Source organism: Alternaria metachromatica (genome assembly GCF_023757995.1).
Source record: "Alternaria metachromatica strain BMP 0045 chromosome Unknown scaffold_1, whole genome shotgun sequence".
Lineage (NCBI taxonomy): Eukaryota > Fungi > Ascomycota > Dothideomycetes > Pleosporales > Pleosporaceae > Alternaria > Alternaria metachromatica.
The window spans coordinates 653,086-671,290 of record NW_026055492.1 but is presented as its reverse complement, the minus strand read 5'-3'; the positions used below and the strand labels follow the sequence as shown (position 1 = coordinate 671,290).

The following is an 18,205-nucleotide window of genomic DNA, read 5'->3' as shown; positions in this document are numbered from 1 at the left end:
AATTGTATACCTTAACAAGTTAGTTTGGCTCTTCCACAACAAATATTGGTGCCTGGATTCACCCTCCAATGAACATATACAATGGCTGCCGGACAAGAACGCCGAGCTTCGTCAGGGAAATCGGATCGAGATTCGACTTGCTTTTTTCTCATCCATGTGGAGGGGCGTAACCAGGGTTCGGGCTGACATTTGATATTGCTTTTTTGCCCGATCTATCAGCAACGTGGTGGCTTGTACGAAGTGATAATCCGCTTACCCTGGCCGACCCACGTGCTTGGTCTTAGTATACCCGCGCGGTACGGTACGGGTACACAGTTTCAGTCCGCTTGTGCTGCTCCTTGTACACGGCGGAAGCAACGCGACCAGTAGCATGGTCTACCCGAACATAGCAGTGACCTCCGCGCAGCAACACGATCTCGTACCGACATCTATTGTCTGCACAGAATGTAAGCAGGCAAATAAGCCGCTTCCAGCACGGTGGCCATTCCGAAATGTGGCATTACTGCCCAGGTGTGACGTGCGGCGTCTAAGCCTCGATGCCTCTATAACGCATGCGCATTTGCGAGACCGCCTAGCTAGATGCTATAGGTTGACTCACTATGTCGGTTATATTCCAGCGCATGTTGAATGCTATGGGAATTTCGTAGCATGGGCCGTATCTTCGGCCCCGGATGTGCAACGCGACCGCATTGGGTCGGCAATCGGATAGAGCTCAGGCGGCACGAATCGAGATTCGGATTCCAAGATTCTGCAGGTGGACAGTAAGCTTGCGCAAAAGTCGGTGACGGAGGCCCTAAGCTTTGAATCGACAATGTGTGATTCTCGCTATACGCTCCTTGTCAGAGTAAGGAAAAGAAATAGTGTGTACCAGACCTTTCACCGCGGGTCGAAGCAGACCGCTCTTCGGAGCTTTTACCACGAATTTGTGGGCAATAGTGCGATTGGTTCGGAATTTGACAGTGATATCTACCGTTGTTGATGCCCAATGTCAGCCACATAGATCAGAGTGAGGCGCTAGCTACCCCACAGTAACGTAGCCACGATCCGAAGCTATGACTGTGGGAACGTCATGTTTTCCTCGATACACCCCCCATCGTGTCATTTCTCGACCCGGGTCTCGTCCCGTGTGAAGCAATGCTTTTTCGAATCGACGTTCCTCCATGCGACAGGGAAGGATTCCCGAATTGTTAGGTATCTATGGTTGCTTTTGGCAGCCGTTGGACGACCGTAGTAAGGCGAGATTGGCATGCGTTAGCGCGCACTGCAGGATAGTACAGCGTGCTATTGGAGTGGAGACGCCGACATTCCAAATATCTATACCTACCCTGTATGTGCCACATGGAGACCAAATGTATGAGCCTGCTTGACGATTAGACGTAGAGGTACTCTAATAGTTCTCAGCTCTGTGGGCATCTAGTGATAACCCACGACTATCTACGCATCTTCGCATTTGAGAAACGACCATTAGTCTGCGATTGAAGCAAGTATCCCAAGATGCTGCGGTTCTCAAATCGAACAAAACATGACATCGTCATCCGCGGACCGCCAGCTATGGTTTCGCTTCATGTACGCGTCGTATCGAGCATCGTTGCAACGAGGTCAGGCTAGACTCGTAGGGCGCTGAACGGAGACCCGAGTCAAAAGCAAAGGAAGGCATGCAGCCCCTCTGTAGCATGGAACATCGCGGAACCTTGAACTGTGGTCGCGCAGCTTCAGGGCTGCATGGGTTAGGCAGTCGTTGACATGTGGACGGCGAAAGAACCTGAATACCTAGGCTTGCATCAGGACAAGAAGGAAACATCACTCGTGGCAATTCCGACGAAAGAGAATGTACATATGTTGACAATGCCATTGCGTTTCCATGCCTCCAGGGCTCCTGACGTGGGGCGCCTCATTCAGCGGGGCGGCGTTCACACTTCTCCACATGGGCTACCAACGAAGGTGCCCAGTCTAGTAAATTATCCGTCTCGAGCCGCGCGTGCCACCAGCCGCGACGAGATCAGAGTAGAATGCTGCAGTCGCTAAAAAAGCAAAGAAGACCTCGGGATGGTTGCATACACAAGGGTGGATGTGCGGTAGATGGGATGAGGTCTGACATGTGGGTCCTAAGACGAGATCGGAAACACCCCCCACGCTAATCTAAGCGCCCATTCTAGTAGTACCACCGGCAACGCGACCAAACTCCTGACTGTTTGATGGAGGATGCGACAACTCATGACACTCATATGTTGACTGCGCCGTCGGCGTGATCATCCCGCTGTAGCGGGAGTGGCTGTTGCCAAGAGAGTGGCATGGAATGACCCAATTTCCGGGTCAGTTGTGCATGCATAGGTTATGATTTCATGGTTTGTAGCGTTATGCGCCCCTTACTGGTGAGAACAAGTTGTGCAACGAGCCCATCGTCCTACCTATCTATGAGAGTGTGTGGGCATGCCGAACAAATCCGACGACGTTGGATGACCAAGCAGCTGCATTCGAGACCACGATGCTGGATCTATCTTGGTTCTTGCTGGATCGCGCAATTTCCCATATCTGACATCGGAGTTCGTTACACGTTGATAGGTAAAACAGGCGTCCAAGGTCGCCAAGAGAAGGGGTAGGAGCGGTAGGAGCTGAGTGCGATTGAAACACATAGCTGAACGCTCACATCCGTGTCGTGCAGCGCTTTACAAAAGCAACATGATCGCGATTTCCGAAAGACAGTACGTGGAGTGGAAAATGTATGAGAGTTGGACTGTTCAATAAATTACTACTTCAGGAGGTATTACATGTTGGACAATGTGTACTGCAGCGGGTTGGCTGCGAGTGAGATCGTGGCGTTTACTGCGCAATTCCAATCATGGGTTTGTAGGAGGAAGCGCGTGCTCGTTGTTTCCGGCTCGCGACAAAGTGCTGGTGGCAATATTGGCGTTGCTTGGAGTATGTGATGCATTCGGGGTATGGATACAGTGTGGTAGCACCATAGTGCCAGTTTCGTCAAATCCGGCCGGTGTGCTGTCTAGCGTTTGTTGCCTAGCGATATCGAATGGCGATCGGATCGAATGGCGGCACCATATGAGGGTCAAGGCCGTGAAGCGAAGATCTTTGGCAAGTGTGCTGGAAGTAGAGATAGTGTGGGCTCATGCCGAAACGGAGCCTTCTGCAACTCAGACACTACGTGAAGAGCGACCATCTCTTATACCAACGTTAATTTTATAATCTTCTTCGTCGTCCGAGTCCATTGAGTGGTCGACAGGAAAATTTCTTAACCCATTCTCTAGCATCCGGAATGTTTCTGAGTAGGCCTTGGAAGGAACGGCGTCCGGTTGGATGAGGAGCGAAGCAACGTCCATCTTGATCGATCTGGGATAAGGAAGGTCGTTGGGATCTTTGACGAACCAACTGCGGTCTTGTGTAGTGTCGTGCTTTCGTACATGATGCGTGGCGAGATCCGAAAATCTTTCGTCTAGGATCTTGCGTAGCACACGCTCGACTTGCTCGTCCGTAGGCCCTTGTATGTTCTGTCTCTGCTCCAGAACCAGGATACGTTCGTGCATCTTCCGAAAACACAACTCTGTTCTACGCATGAACTCGTGGCTACCACTGATAAGCATCAATGCTTGACTAGGATGCGTAATGCGCTATGCTTACTACCATGCTGCAATCTGGTCGAAAGACTGATTGATCTTCTGCACCTGGAAGGTGAACGACATGTTTGAACTTGATTGGAATTGAAAAGTAAGGAGTAAATTGAGAGACTGGGTTGTGGAGGCTTCGCGAAAGTTGGGATTTAAGTGTAAGGACTTGAGACTGGAGAGACATGTATATGGAAAGAACCAAATGTGTACGGCAAGGAAGCGAACTCTGATATACATGTATGACCCTTGCAGGCGTGAATCACAGGGATACGTTTCAGGTGGGACCAACACGCCGCTTCTGATATGCAGTCAGGTGGGTAGCGCGGCAGGGTCCTCGGATGGCGGGAGACTTTGATGGGCCGGTCGGCCAGTGGGGGATGTAAGGTGGACGCCCAATCAGGGTCACGCAAGTATGCGGCTGTCTAAGTCTCCCGAATGGAGTGTTTTGGGGTCAGATACATATACCTAGGTGCTTGTCGGATTACACGCAACACGCTGACTGAAAGAGAGACCACGGAGAGGATCGTTCAAGAGGACGTTGTAAGCTGTTCGGGCGAAGGAAAATTCCAAAGTACCTACCTATGGAAGAATGGTGACTGCCTCTACGGCATACACAGTCGAGGTGGCAGGGGCGTGCCATGGACACCGCCCCCATCGCCATGATCGACAATGCTAGCGACAAAGGTACGGGGTCAGCGTTGAGTGGCTCGCGTGTCTAGGCGTGCAAGGTGTCCGAATATTGTTGTCGACCCATTCGATCACAGGTTGCGGCCACTTACCGCAAAGCAAAGGCGAGCTCGCGGGAACGGGTTTCTTTCCCAGCGGCGGTGCATGCAATGCAAGCCATCGAGTCAATCCGGTTATGGCCGTGCCCCTAGGCCAAGGCTGTCGCATCCGGTTTTCTTTTCTCCCACAGCTTTCTCGTTGTTCTGCCTGCGTAACGCCTGCCGATTGGTATCTTCAGCGACACTGGGAGAAGCTGCCGGTCGAGCTGCGTCATCCAATGTTTGTAGATGCTAGCAAGGCTGTCAAATTGTGTTTGCTGGTGCCAGCTGGTTTGCACGTGCGTCATGATGCCGCTAGACTCAAAGCCGCTAGACTCGCTCTTGCGTATTAGGTAGCGGGCCTCGGGAACGACTCTCGATTCCAGGGCCACTCTCGTCATCGGTCAACATCCTGCAAGCGAAGCGACCGGGCACGTTAATCCCGATAAACACCAGTTCCCCCTAGAACACTGCCGATTCCTAGCTCGGAAAGCTCAGAGTCAGTATTGTCAGGTGAGGTTAGAGCTGCGTACAGCGCAGAGCCAGCGCATCGCATCTGGCCTCTGACAAACAATCGGCGATGGCATTTACCATTTGGTACACGCGCTGCGCCGCCTCGTTACCTTTATTGACAACGTATTTGCCTAGTCAGTTGCTAAAGCAGGGTTATACCATGGCGAGCCACTCAAAATGACTCCGGCATGTACTGACCGTCTCAAGTACCGACAAGGCATCTTCCTGAGATTGTCATTCAATCCAGTCAACAGCTTTCTCTCGAATTTGTTGATGCCACCCAGAGAAAAATGCCAAACTTCGTTCATATCTGAACATGGCTACTGTAACAATGTCTGGGAGTAGTTGTGGCTCTGGATGATCGCTGTCCGAAAGTTGGCGCCATGTATCCGTTGCAAAATGTCAGCATACATTCTGTGTGTATGCATTTCCTCCATGCATCTGAGCACAACGTATATACACAGACGACGATCCGCTAACAATTGACAACGCTGAAGGGTAAGCTGCGCTTGTTGCAGCCTGCATGGTTGCATATCGAAGCCTGGTCCATCGCTTGCCCAAAGATTACGCACACACTCACTGAGGCCTTACGATCCTGTTTAGAGCTATTGCACCTCGACTTCGACATGTTTGTCGACCGCAGGACTTTGTTAATGTGGACTTCTGTCGCTTACGATAACTGGAAACGGATCGACAGACTAGCCCACCAGGACACCTCAGCCACTTCTACAGGGCTCTCATCCGTGCGCGTCGATCGCCCGTCACGACGTTCAATACCCCAGTGCATTCTTCGGAAATATAACGGTCTGCCTTCGCATACGGTAGCGTGGCACCGCTGATGACCCTCAAGCATCAGCGGATTACATGGCGCCATTGCTGAGCTGATAAGTCGAACGATTCTCAAACTGACAGGGCTTAAAACTCCCGACTGCAGGTATCTTAGCACTTTGGGACCCGCCGCTTGACATCGGTAGTTGGGTTTAATCCCAGTTCACGGATCCTGTCACTTGCCTCGAGCTAATGCAGCCTCCCGAGCACTTTGCTTGGAGTATACGACGCATTGATCTTTGAAAACGGCGCTCGAGTTCGGTATATAATATCAGTATTTGATAGTTTCCTCACTTATGGATAAGCAGACTTTGGCCAGAGTGTAGGTATGTGTGCTTGAGTTGGATAATTCCTCAGCATTAAGAAAGCTGAGTTGCATAACGAGACCAGATGACTTCTTTTCCTACGGCCTCAAGATCGAGGATTTCTTGATCCAGACCATATGCATGCTTCACCAGTTTTGGACAAGATAATCACATCGACGATGAGATACGGACGCTTCAGACAATCCACCGCTTCCGCCAGAACTAGAACACGACCCTTTTAGCAACTCATTTGATCACATTATATGCATACATCAGGTGGATCATTTTGTCGTCAACGCTGCAGAAGTTTCAGCAAGTACTGCGACCCGGGTCTCGAGCCGAATTTCCTACTCCAGAAATGATCTCATTTCCCGAGCTGTCGTTGCCCTGGCTTAGCGAAAAGCAGGGCGAACGACTGCGCCGTACCAAGAGCCGGGTCGCTTGACACAAACAGCAAGCGCTGGAATACCGCGGCAAGCCCGCGATGCGTTTAATCCGCTTATATCAGCTATTCAGCTGCCTTTAATGCTTTCGAGGGATTCGAAACGACCGCCGGTTCCATATTCCCGGCACCTAATGCTACTCCCGTATGGTCTTTATTGTCGCGATTACTAGATCCTGCATCTTAAGCGGGAGCGAATATAGACGTTCCCACATCGACTCCACCCCAGCGAGGGCCTTCGTGGTGGGTCCAGCGCCCTCAAAGCTTTGCCAACACTGCGTGCTGCGTTGATCCGGTGACTGACTCGTGGGAATTGACTAACGGATACCTGCCCTATCAAGACTTTGAATTGCCAGAAGAAGACACTTCGACCGTGTACGCGGAAAGGACATACGACTACAAGTTGCACAGCTCTCGGTGGAGCCGACAGCCCCATCCTTGCTCGTGCGATGATACGGTGAATACTGCGTCCATCGCGTCGGAACCTAGCCTGGCGAGTCGTTTTCAATGATGTTTTGTTGATGCGAAGGATTATAAAAATGACCTTCCCAGGCATTGCCCCACAGGCCTTCTCGGATGATTAATAAGGAGTTTCGTTCGATTCCTACGAAAAGCATCTCGGCCTAAAGGAAACCGAGGCACAGTAAAACGTTTTTGATCCAAGATGCATATGTCGGTAACACGCGGTGATGGAGAAAAGAAGTGGTGCAAGTAAGAATGTGTAAGAAGACCAATCTTACGATGTTACGACGACACGTCATCCACACAACTATCGATAGACCATGGCACTATGACCGAATCAGGCCGCTGTATCCGAGAGCCTACTTGAACAACTCTATCGCATCCAAAATCACGTTTGGGGCCAGGAACCCTTCTCCCGAACTCCCACTCGCACAGTTGATCTTGATGGTATTGCTCCCGCTGACCAACGTGCCAGCTGGAATGGCATAATTGTAGACTTCACCAAACCCTCGGTAGGCGCCGCGAGTCAAGCCACGCGAATCGATCTTCGTTGGTGCCGCAGGGACGGCAGCATTAAAGCTGTTGACTGTCACCGAGGGACGGCAGCCGGCGAAAGAGAGCGTAGTACCGATGCGAAGGGTCGCTGCTGCAGTCGAGGTGCTCGAGAACTTGATGGTGAGGGGATTGGTGTCCTTGACTATGGCCATGGGAACACTGTCAAGAGTGCTGGAACCAACTGTATACGTCAAGGGCCCCCAGGATGCCATGCGCGAGTCTGTGGGGTGCATGCGCAGTTGCTTGTCTGCGTTTCGGAAGCCCTTTGGCTGACCATCCCACTCGCCAATGCGCCAAATGGAGGTCTTGGTTTCGGTGTCGGCGGCAATGTTGGCGGTAGTTGCTTTTCCAGCCGAGACTGTGACGCTAGCTGCCTTCACCTTGAACTCGCCCTGATACAAGACCTGCGCGTAGTTTCCGGGCTTCATTGCTGGCGAAGTGAACTTGCCATTACTATCGGCGTACGCCCAGTACTGGGCTCCATCGTTGTACCAATGCAATACCCGTTGGAAACTGGAGCCTACACCTGTCGCCGTGCCGGTGACTGTTCCCCTGGCGGATGGCGCAACGTAGCCCGTTATACCAAGATCCTTGAAGAACGTTGTATCCATATTGGAGCCACCTTCTGGTACACCAGAGCGACTGAACGCTAGAGCGTAGGGGCCGTGCAGACCCTGACGGAACGGCTCTGTTTGAACATGGCCACTGTTCATGTAGAAGGTCAATGACGTGTATTCTCCTCCGTTATTGGTGTTAATATCGCGGTGGAAGGGGCCACCAGAGGAGCCTTCATAAGAATATGAGTTCATAAGGAAGCAGGCGTGGACTGCATCGGCACCGTCTCGGTAGACGCAGTGCTGAGTTGTGTCAGTAAAAGCTCAATGAAGCATGCTGACTATGGTACCCACCGTAGTGTCGTCAATGAAGCGCTCACTTGAGTAGAATTTACTCCTCGTCTGACCAGCGACCACGAAGACGTCTGACCCCTCAACAGTCGACGTCGAACCAACGGTCGTCGATACCACGCCGAATGGGTACTCAAGTGGCAGAGCACTACTCTTGAGGCGCGCGATGAATCGCAGTTCGCCAATGCTAGGCTCGGCAGTGGTGTATGTCGCCATATAAATCGTCGCTTCGCCAGCCTTAGCAACAAGGTAATGCGTCAAGGTACTAGTCGTGCAAGTAACTTTAACATATTGGCCTGTCGGACTCCGTTAGATTCTGTCGTCGAAGGATTGAGGATACAACGAACTGCTTATCGTCTCATACTTGACAGTTGCACTACCCAGTCCAGAAGAAATATGCGATCCCTTGGACGACGACTGCAACTCCTCTCCACGATATTTGATCGATGTAATGTCGCAGCTCTTCACGTTGACGGTAAAGACAAGGGCGTTCGTCGAACCAGCGTCCACAACAATGTTGTCACCGCTTTTAGTAGCGCCGAATGCCGCCAGGACCGAGGAAGAATATGTGGCCGCAGCCAACAATGCGCTCTTCAGTAACATGTCAAGAAACGTAGCTGACGAGAATATAGATGGGGTGAATCTGAAGTGACTTGTCCGGCTTCGATATTGAACGGCGGCTCTATCCCTTACCTATAGGCTTCTCTTCCATACCAGCAGCAGGAGCTTACTACATTGCGCGAACACTCTCGGCGCCAAATGCACCGAAACATCAACAATTTCCACCCAGGACATCCACTAGCCAGATGCTTTCCACGACTGTTACCCAAGCGCAGCCACCTTTGCAGTCATCTGACATCTTGCTTCACTAAGTTACGAAGTCGGGAGGGCGGGAGGAATGCTGATTACAGATAGTATTCGAGCTTAGGTACATGTACCTCGGTATGGAAGTGTTCGTTCATCCGGATCGAAAATGTCGTGCGGTGGTGTTGATCTAAGAGCTAAAAGTGCCGTGAGGGGGGAGTCCGGGGTAAGATGCGCCTTTAGTGGCGGAAGATCTTGGCCTGTGAGACAAGCACTATGGAACAACTTGGCGCAGCTGCGAGAAGTACCCTGCTAGCTACATTGTAAGAAACGTCAGAAATACCGGCTAGAAGCGTGGAAAAGAGGTTTCATGTTAAGACGGAAACGTTATAAGAGGAGTGTCGCAGCAAATTGCCCGCAAATTGGAAGGGCTAAGACTCTACTGGATAAGGTTTGCGGAGAGCCTAGCCCCCACAGGAGACGAGGCACTCGGGAATAAGAGAAAAGAAGAAGTATTACTAACTGCGATTCTGTCTGTCGAAAGCAGCCATATGAACCGGTCGATCCACCATCGCTCAATCATCGCCGCCTGAGCACTCATTCCTATACAACGGGTCAACTTCCACTTGTCGGCACCAGAGCGCCCACGGTCTGGTCAAAGTGCCTGATAGTGACTCCCAGGCATCATGGCATTCCCTGTCGCTCAGATACTTTAGATTGCCGCCCTCAACCTTCGCATGTCCCGACTTGATTTTGCCACCGGCTTCGACGTCGACCTTGCCCTCGAGTGCATAGCCCGTGTGCGCATTCAGAACCGTCATAGCGGTAGTCTGCGCCTTGGCTGCTTCCTTCGTATATATTGCTTGGTAGACAGCCTCCTCGATGCCATGCGCGACGGTTGTGAAGCCATGGCCTTGCAGCAGGACGACAGCGTGATCGGGTTCCATCTTCGGCTCTGCAGATGAACCACCGAGCTGCGAGGGTAGAGCGGAGCGTACTTTGGAGTAGATGAAGCCGGTCGAAGTGGCTGGTTTGAATGCAGCTGCAAGAGAGGCGCCGAGCGTGCTGTCGCGAACGAGCAGGTCGTGTTTCGAACCGGAGGGGTAGCTGCTCGAGGCATCCCAGACTGGCACATTGGTACCTGCAGTGATATTGTCAGCAAGAAGCTAGGCATGATGGTCCAGGATACATGCCCAAGAAGCCAGCCATGTGTATTGTGTTCTTTAGAGGCACACCGCTAACGCAGTACGGCAGAACATCGCCAGCATGGCTATGCACCACACTGTTGATGGCCGGAAACCTCTTGTATATCTCGCTGTGGATGTGTCGCTCTAGATAACCAGGCTTCGCGTCCTTCTCGACCGCTTCGGCGCCATCGACGTTGTATTCGACCAGATCGTCCTGCGAGCTGACCAGCGCTGGCGGCATATTGCAAGGCATCCAGAACGTCGCGGGATTGTCGGGAGACCGGACAGAGATATGGCCATAAGCATCGAAGATGCCTAAAGCGATGGGACGCGTGAAGTCAGTGTATGTTTCACGTGCACTCCGGACACCAACACTTACCATTGTGGTTGAGGATGTGACAGGCAGTGACTAGGCCTTTGAAAAGGTCCTCAAGCCCGACCTTCTCCCGTTTTGGAAAGTATCCGGCAGACATATCGCAAAGATGTAGATAATGTGTACGGCATCGTGGAGGGCGGAACGCATATGTGGTGTAGTGGTACTGTTCTTGCTTCAAGCGCTCGATGACGTGCGGGCGCACATGTGTGGGGAAAGGACTGGTGGGGATGCACCGTTTCTTGGCAACAACCAGCCGACCGTCCAGCCACACTCAGCATTCACAACATTGTTTATCCATCTCGCCTTCGCTACTAACTTCAAGACCCGCTACCTTAGATCTAACGAGATGCTTGAACCTTGGAATTGGAAGATCGAAACGGTCGTTGATCGACCCCGTTGATGTGCGCCAGGTCGCGGCCACCACACGTCCCATGGCCGAGCTGACATAGTATCGTCCAAACAGTGCTTGATGCGACTCTTCGTCCAAATAATGAGAGATCCCAGAGGGTAACGCTGTCTACCTTCTGCACTCCGAGCCGAGCAAGAAAAACCATGGCTACCAATACTCACGATGTCACTTGCCTGAAAGGATTGATCGAGGTGCACTTTCTCTACAAAAGACTAGCTTACCCTTACTCACGTCCTTCGTGAAGGCCGCCATATACTCATGAGCCGCTTCCCTATGACATGAGCATCATATCTTTCCGTATTCATCCTACCCGGTTTCGCAACTTCTGCACTTCCTGCTGCTAACACGATCAACATTAACAACCCGACCTTTATCAATACCCTTCGCTCGCAAAATAGCGGTTATCAACCCTTTCTAGGCCTACGACCAACATGCGCGAGACTGTAGCGTATCCGGGGGTTCGATTCTGGTTATACAAGTTGGAAGGCAAGCTCATCTGCACGCATCACATGCCGGACCAGCCACCACGGCAATTTACGGTATCGAAAGATGACTACGATCAGGTAGAAGAGATGGAAGAAGGAGATCACCCACAGGAGATAGTAGACCTAGGAGGAAAGCGGAGGGTATTCTCAGCAAGCTTCGGGGAAGAGGTGTCCATCGTCCTGATGAACCTCCGAGGAACGCTGGACATGGAGTATTATTACGACAGCCGGGATTTCCAAAAAGTCATATTCAAGGGGTTTGGCCCTTGGCCGCCCGCAAATGCCATAACGCAACCAGTCATTCAAGACACTCAACATACGAACACGTCTGTTGGCGACAACGGAGCTGCTCTGAATTCAGATTCTCAAGGTCCGTCCCCGCCAAAAGTACCCAAAGAGGCACGAAAAACACAAAAGACACGAAAGACACAAAAGACATTGCCAGAAGCCCGAGGAGCCTCATCCAAGACACAAGTCGCTCCGCCAGATGAACAGCAGGACCTGCTAGATACGGAAGAATCGCCGACGGACACACCCGTAACTCCGCCAGACATAATCGAGTCCGTATCAGACTCACAAAAGCCTTTGCTAGACATAGACGCATTCGACGAGTCTTGGATCTATTACTTGAAAAAGAACTTCTCGTAACCGTCGCCTCGAAGACAAACACAACCACTGAGAGCTGTCCCAGGCTCTGAGTCAGTCGGTCGTAGCGCAAGGATCAGAAGCTCGCGGAGACTTTGACCTGGTCAAGTAACTATCTACATTCACGATACTCGGGGGGTACGAATTGAAGCCATTCTTGCCAATTGCGATTGATAGTGGAGACTACAATACATTCATTGTCTGCATGCTCGTCCAGTCTACCGAATGCCGGATCGCCTCCCCCTCCTACGAACTGATATACAGTTCGTTTGTTTCGTGTACGATTGATGTGTCTATGCGATATGCAAACGCCGTGTTTCACCACGAGCGCGCAAGATAGATAGATAGGTCGATGTGCCGGAGGTGTCTGTCCAAATATCGGGGGCAGCTCTTTCGTCCGTTTCCTTTTTTTCCAAACCGGAACCCAAGGGAGTTCTCAGCCCGCGTCCTACGAATGTCTTGAATATCCATACCTCGAACGCCTGTTACGGTCGTTGTAGTACCCCGGCGGTATTGTAGTTCCTTAGCTTCCTGAGCCGTTCTTGACTCTGATTCCACGCCTCCGTATGTGTCGACAGCAGATCCTAACCGCTACCCATGTTTGCCGCGGCTTCCTGGGTTCGCTATTTGTGTCGTTGTATTCTCCTCATCAGCCCATGTCCACATCGCCGTCTGCCTCCCCATTGCCATCCACAAGATCGCTTTCGCCACTCTCACCACTCGTCTCCTCGCTATCGCTGTCTTCGTCCACAATCTTGCCTTCCACCTCACACTTTCGCGCAAAGCAGCTGCCACTCTTTTCGTCCTTGCCACCAACCCCTATCCCAATGTATAATCCTTTCTTCACCTCCTCGATAATCTTGTCGAGATCGACTGTACACTCGCCGTCGTTCTCGTAGATGATCTTCTTGGCTCGGCTGTTGGCTGCCGCTTTTGTGGAATGCACAGATGTGATGTGCGTGGTACCGACGTTGTTCTGAAAGCTATCGGCCGTGGGGTAGCAGGTATCGGTCACGATGTAGATTCTGTAGGGACCGGAGTGGGAGGAATTGACCATGTTGGCCATGGGTGGGTTGGGTTGTTCGATGCTTTGCTGGATGTAGGAATCGCCGTCGTGAATGTTGTTGTTGTTGTCGTTGTCGTACGACCGTTGTGTGGGTGTAGGTCCATCTTTGCTGCGCGCGCAGTTGGCACACATGTGGTTGCCATCGGCCATGTGGGCGCTGTGCGAGTCAGGCGCCATTGCAGACGACAAGACGTCTGGTAGCAGAATAGGAACGCGGCGCAACAATGATCGCAGTACAATTAAAAGACAAGGGAGTAAAATTCAAGCCGCGAAAAGAAAACAAAAACCAGAGGAGGAGACGAACAGTCTCTCCCCAGAAAGAAACGCAGACACCAAAGTCGAGGGATGGAAAAGAGGGTTTCACGATGTCGTGAACATGGGAATCTGGCGCAAGTGAGAGGGGTATCTGGAAAAACGCGATGCGCGGCTAGACCGCATTGTTAATTTATAACCCTCACTGGTATGTCGTTTGTGTGTGAGTGTCTCGCTCCGCGGAGGCCAGTACGGCGAGGAGGAAGGCTTCTTTTTTAGCTCAACGCAAGTGGCGAACATTCCCACAAAGAGCGACATGAAGCTCGCGACACTTCCTCTGGTTTGCCACCAAGGCAAGCAGGGAAGAACTTGGGGGTCTTACGCGTATTACTGCCGAACCCTAGCCACAGCACTTCATGCCCAAAAGTCATGTTCCAGAAAATTCCTTTTTTTCTCCAAAGGTGATCTGTCGGCGAATTAGTAGTCAAAATGTCGTTGATCTGTATCAAATAGGGTGTTGGTTCTGGTGGTCAGGCGGAGATCATGGACAGATTACATGACTTGTAGTAACTTTGCCCGAGCTGCTGCGTGACACATGCCCGACTTCGCCGCCGGGTGCAAGGAGTGGGGTTTCCTAACATTGCGAGGCCCGAAAAAAAGAAGAAGCTCCTGGCATGTGCAAGTAATACCTAGAAGCGATCGGCCACACGTTAGATCTAGAGCGTCCCCAGTTCGACCCTTGCTGCTAACGTATTCCAGCCCACTGTGGTCCCCTGTGGTCCCTGGACTCAAGACTGCGGCAAAAAGTTCCGATGACGAATCACCAGTCTTGGACATAATCCTAGTGCGATGGAGCACATTCCGGGATCAGATGCTAGTTTGTGAAGTTGCTTAAGGATACCCGCTCCCTGCATCTTGCACCGCGCCATCCGATCGCGGGAGAGCTGTCTAGCGGTTCATCCGGCAGATCGGATGAGATGAATTAGCCTGAGGCTGAGGGTCCTCGAGCCCGGGACGACAAGGCTTAGTCTGCAACTCATTGTCGCTAGCTTATCATGTCTTCGTTGCCGAGCCGCAAGAGTTACTGCAAACTGACAAGGACCTGTGGAGGTCTAGTGCCTCGCACCGGCCTTGCAAGCCACTGTGTCCTAGGCGCAATCATTCGACATTTTTCTCGTGCTTGCCAACGTTCTCTTGTCTTCCACACTCATACATAATGGTCATGCTTGCCTTGATGCATATAGAACAGCTAAGTTCCAGAGACAAATACGACGTGAGATGTCAGATTTTCGCAAAACACATTATATGTAATCATACAAGATCCAAGGCAAATACAATCCACTTTCCATCTGCCGTTACGTGTGTTTGTCGTGCAAGACCGAGCGCCACCAGCTCCGTACGCTGCTAAATGTATCCGTCCCTATGGTACAAAAGAGAGAAATGAGACCATGTAAATGCCATGGGAAGAAGGAAAAAGGATTTACTCATCCTTTTGCGTTGCAGATTGAGCCTCACTTGCTGGCTGAGCATCATCCTGATGCTGCTCAATGCTCTTCTCCTTCTGCTGATCTTCCACGACCTCGACAGTAGGTGGTGCCTCGCTGGCCTCGGGAGCATTAGCCTGCTCTTGTGTCTCAGGGTTACGGCCCTCAGCGTCTGGGTGGGGAGGTGCGACGCCATTTTCTTCAGCGTCACCATGCGAGTCTACAAGGCCCTCGTAGATCTCGTGGCCTTCGCCATCGACGATACGGGTTCGGGTCTCGTAACGCGTCTTGAAGCTGACCTTTCCAGCAAGTGCTGATACCTCATCGTCATTGAGGATACGGCCGTTCTCGTCGCGGTACTCAATACGCTCTTCCTTGGAAACAACAGGTAGATCCTTGGGGGCCTCCTGAGGTGGCGGGGAAACTACCGCTTGCTCAGACATCACGTTCTCTTCCTTCGCTTCTTTTGGTTGCTCTGGCTGTTCCTTGGGCTGTTCTTGCTTGACCTCAGGGACGACTTCGGGTGCGACTGGAGCCGGAGGAGCAGGTGCTGCTGATGAAGGCACGGCGATGGATGCTACAGGCTCAGAGTGCATGACGTTGTATGCTTCGTACTACAACTTGTCAGCTGAAATTGGCCAGTCGTGATGCGAAGAGAACTTACAGAGTTTAGGAAGTTGTTGCAATCCCAGTCCCAAGTGTCGAACAGCTTAACGCTCTTGCAAGCATCCTTGGTCCATGCGTTGCCGTATGCTAGGGGAGAGTATACAGTGAAGACTGTGATAGCGACAGCGAGGAAACCGACAGCCGCTGCTTGGCCGATCGCGGGGTATTGCCTCAAACCAAAGACACTGAAGCGGTAGCTCACGAAGTCAAAGATCTGGCAAAGTGCAAGGATGGCAAAGTACAGAGCGGGCAGGTAGTGGTGCAAGAACAGCTGGCGCGCCATCAGGTAGAATGGGAAGTAGTGGAAAGCCCAACCGAGAATGCTCATGCCCACTTCGTAGTCGAAACGTTTGAAGGTGACGTTATTGTAATCACGGTAACCGCGCTGCCAACGGAGAATGGCGAAGCCTTTGATAGCGATGTATAGAGCGATGAGCGCGCTCGAGCTCCACCAGATCACCGGGTTACCCAGAAGATAGATCTGACGGTTATGCTTGCCCCAGAAGTTGATACCGCGGCGTAGAATGGGCCACGACGGAGGGCGCGAATCCCAGGCGTGCGATTCAGTAAGGCCAGCGTTGGTCTTCCACATGACCTTCTGCAACTCCCAAAACTTGCCGAAGAATCCGGGGTTGCGGTAGTTGACCTTTTCGACCTCTCCGTCCACCATCAAGGGATGAACATTGCCCTCGATGTACCAGATGCTGTTGGGCAATGTGCCTTGCCGAGCGCAAGTGACCTCTTGTTGCTCGAAACCCCAGTCAGGGAGCTTCACCTTGTGTGAGAATAGCGCACAACCAGTCATGACATGGACAAGCCTGAACTTGGTCTGGATAGTTCGGACGCGCTTCTTTGCCACGGCTCCATCAGACTTGCTCTTGACAATCTCAATGCGGAACAGATCGTTCGCATCACCCTCAAAGCCTTCGTAACCGTAGGCAGAAACCTCGTTTTGCCAGTCAGCCTCGGTAACAGGAGCACGAACATCGTGCGAGTGGAGGCGTCTGTCGGTGGTGATATGGTAGAGGCGAATGACACCGCCATCTTCAATGTAAGTAGGGCCAACGTTGTCCCAAGCTTTAGGGCTTGTGAGGTTTGGGCCAGTGTAGTCTTCCGGCATGATTGGCAGAGTTTGGTTTTCCATGATCCAGATGTTGTTTTCGTCCTTGTGGGGGTAGAGAGTAATCTGTTGCTGCTTGCTACCGGTGGGGTACATGTGGCTGTGGGAATGGAGATATCCGCCTTGAGTGTTCCAGTGGCGTAGAGAGACACGGCTTCCATAAGCGACGTCGGCGGGAACAGCTTGCATGCCCTTGGAGTTGAGCGTCGCCTGGAACTCGGAAGACATGAAGCCGTCACCCTCACCAGGGTTGACCAGGCAGATGAAGTGGATTCCGAACATGGCCATGTAGAACGAGACGGGAATGACGATCAGGCAAAACATGCGTGCGAAGAAGTGCTTGAACCACAGGCGTGGCGTGACGTTCTTGGTATCTCCGAGAAGAACCCAGAGTTGTACCAGTGTCAAGCTACCAACCCAGGCGATGGTGAACAGGCCTACCCATTTGACACTGACTGTTGCACCGAGTCCGACACCGGTAGCAGCCAACCAAAACCACCAAGATGGCTGGAAGGCCTTGGACGGTCCTTGTTCGTGCTGGTTCATGAAGCTTGTCCAGGCGAGTGCGGTGACGGCCGTGAAGATGATGAGCGGCGAGTCGAGGAGGATGAGGCGGGACTGGGTGACGAGCGCATTGTCTACAAGAAGTCAGTATGCATTACACATCCCAAGATAAGTGTCTGTTACCAAAGATGACAAGTCCAGCGCCTAGGGCCGCAGTGGTAGTACGGCAGCCCGCGGCCTTGAGGGTGAGGAACATGGTCGGAATCGTCAACACTCCGCAGATAGCGGGCAGCATGCGCATGGTGACATATGGAACCTTGGGCTCCAGATAGTCTTTGCCGATGTCTTTGAAGTCGAAGTTTCCGTCAAATCCACCCAACCATCCTGCCAGTGTGATGAGGAGCTTTGCGAGCGGAGGGTGGACGTCCATGAAGAATCTGCCCTTGATGTACTTCGATGCGAACCCACCGAAGCTGGAATCAGTCAGCCAACATGTCTGTTGAGTTTGTTGTATAGTGACCACACTTACTGAACTTCATCGAAGACAACACTGGTAGGCTGTGAAATCCGGAAAAGTCGAACGCCGGCCGCAATGAAGGTCAAAACGGCCAGCAGTGACCAGTCCGAGCCAGGGAGGTTGAAGATATCACGGTCCTGCACTCCCTCGGAAGTGTAGCTTTGGACCTTCTGTTGCTGTGTGTTGGGCTGCTTGCGGCCATTCGGGGCTGGGGAGCGCGACTTGGAACGCGACTTGGATCTGCGAGACTTGGGCTTCTCGCCCAGGTAGGCGTTGGGTGCCGAGAGGCTCGCCATGAC

General features: G+C 52.1%; 5 protein-coding genes across 5 annotated transcripts; 1 reads left to right on the top strand and 4 right to left on the bottom strand.

The window, feature by feature from the left end:
- Positions 1 to 7,290: 7,290 nt before the first annotated feature.
- J4E83_000219 (uncharacterized protein) lies at positions 7,291 to 8,607 on the bottom strand (the record flags this gene model as incomplete). Its single annotated transcript, XM_049327182.1, has 2 exons — positions 7,291 to 8,343; positions 8,395 to 8,607. The coding sequence occupies 2 exons, from the start codon at positions 8,605 to 8,607 to the stop codon at positions 7,291 to 7,293; spliced, it is 1,266 nt and encodes a 421-aa protein (XP_049193327.1).
- A 1,163-nt stretch (positions 8,608 to 9,770) lies between these two features.
- On the bottom strand, positions 9,771 to 10,855 carry J4E83_000218 (uncharacterized protein; the record flags this gene model as incomplete). The annotated part of the gene is made up of 3 exons (XM_049327181.1): positions 9,771 to 10,336; positions 10,389 to 10,697; positions 10,762 to 10,855. 3 exons carry the CDS (start codon positions 10,853 to 10,855, stop codon positions 9,771 to 9,773), a joined length of 969 nt encoding a protein of 322 aa, XP_049193326.1.
- Positions 10,856 to 11,676: 821 nt separating this feature from the next.
- J4E83_000217 (uncharacterized protein) lies at positions 11,677 to 12,300 on the top strand (the record flags this gene model as incomplete). Its single annotated transcript, XM_049327180.1, has 1 exon — positions 11,677 to 12,300. The coding sequence occupies one exon, from the start codon at positions 11,677 to 11,679 to the stop codon at positions 12,298 to 12,300; it is 624 nt and encodes a 207-aa protein (XP_049193325.1).
- Positions 12,301 to 12,946: 646 nt separating this feature from the next.
- Positions 12,947 to 13,513, bottom strand: J4E83_000216 (uncharacterized protein; the record flags this gene model as incomplete). Its single annotated transcript, XM_049327179.1, has 1 exon — positions 12,947 to 13,513. The coding sequence occupies one exon, from the start codon at positions 13,511 to 13,513 to the stop codon at positions 12,947 to 12,949; it is 567 nt and encodes a 188-aa protein (XP_049193324.1).
- A 1,582-nt stretch (positions 13,514 to 15,095) lies between these two features.
- Positions 15,096 to 18,202, bottom strand: J4E83_000215 (uncharacterized protein; the record flags this gene model as incomplete). Its single annotated transcript, XM_049327178.1, has 4 exons — positions 15,096 to 15,713; positions 15,764 to 17,523; positions 17,573 to 17,862; positions 17,919 to 18,202. The coding sequence occupies 4 exons, from the start codon at positions 18,200 to 18,202 to the stop codon at positions 15,096 to 15,098; spliced, it is 2,952 nt and encodes a 983-aa protein (XP_049193323.1).
- Between the last annotated feature and the right edge of the window lie 3 nt (positions 18,203 to 18,205).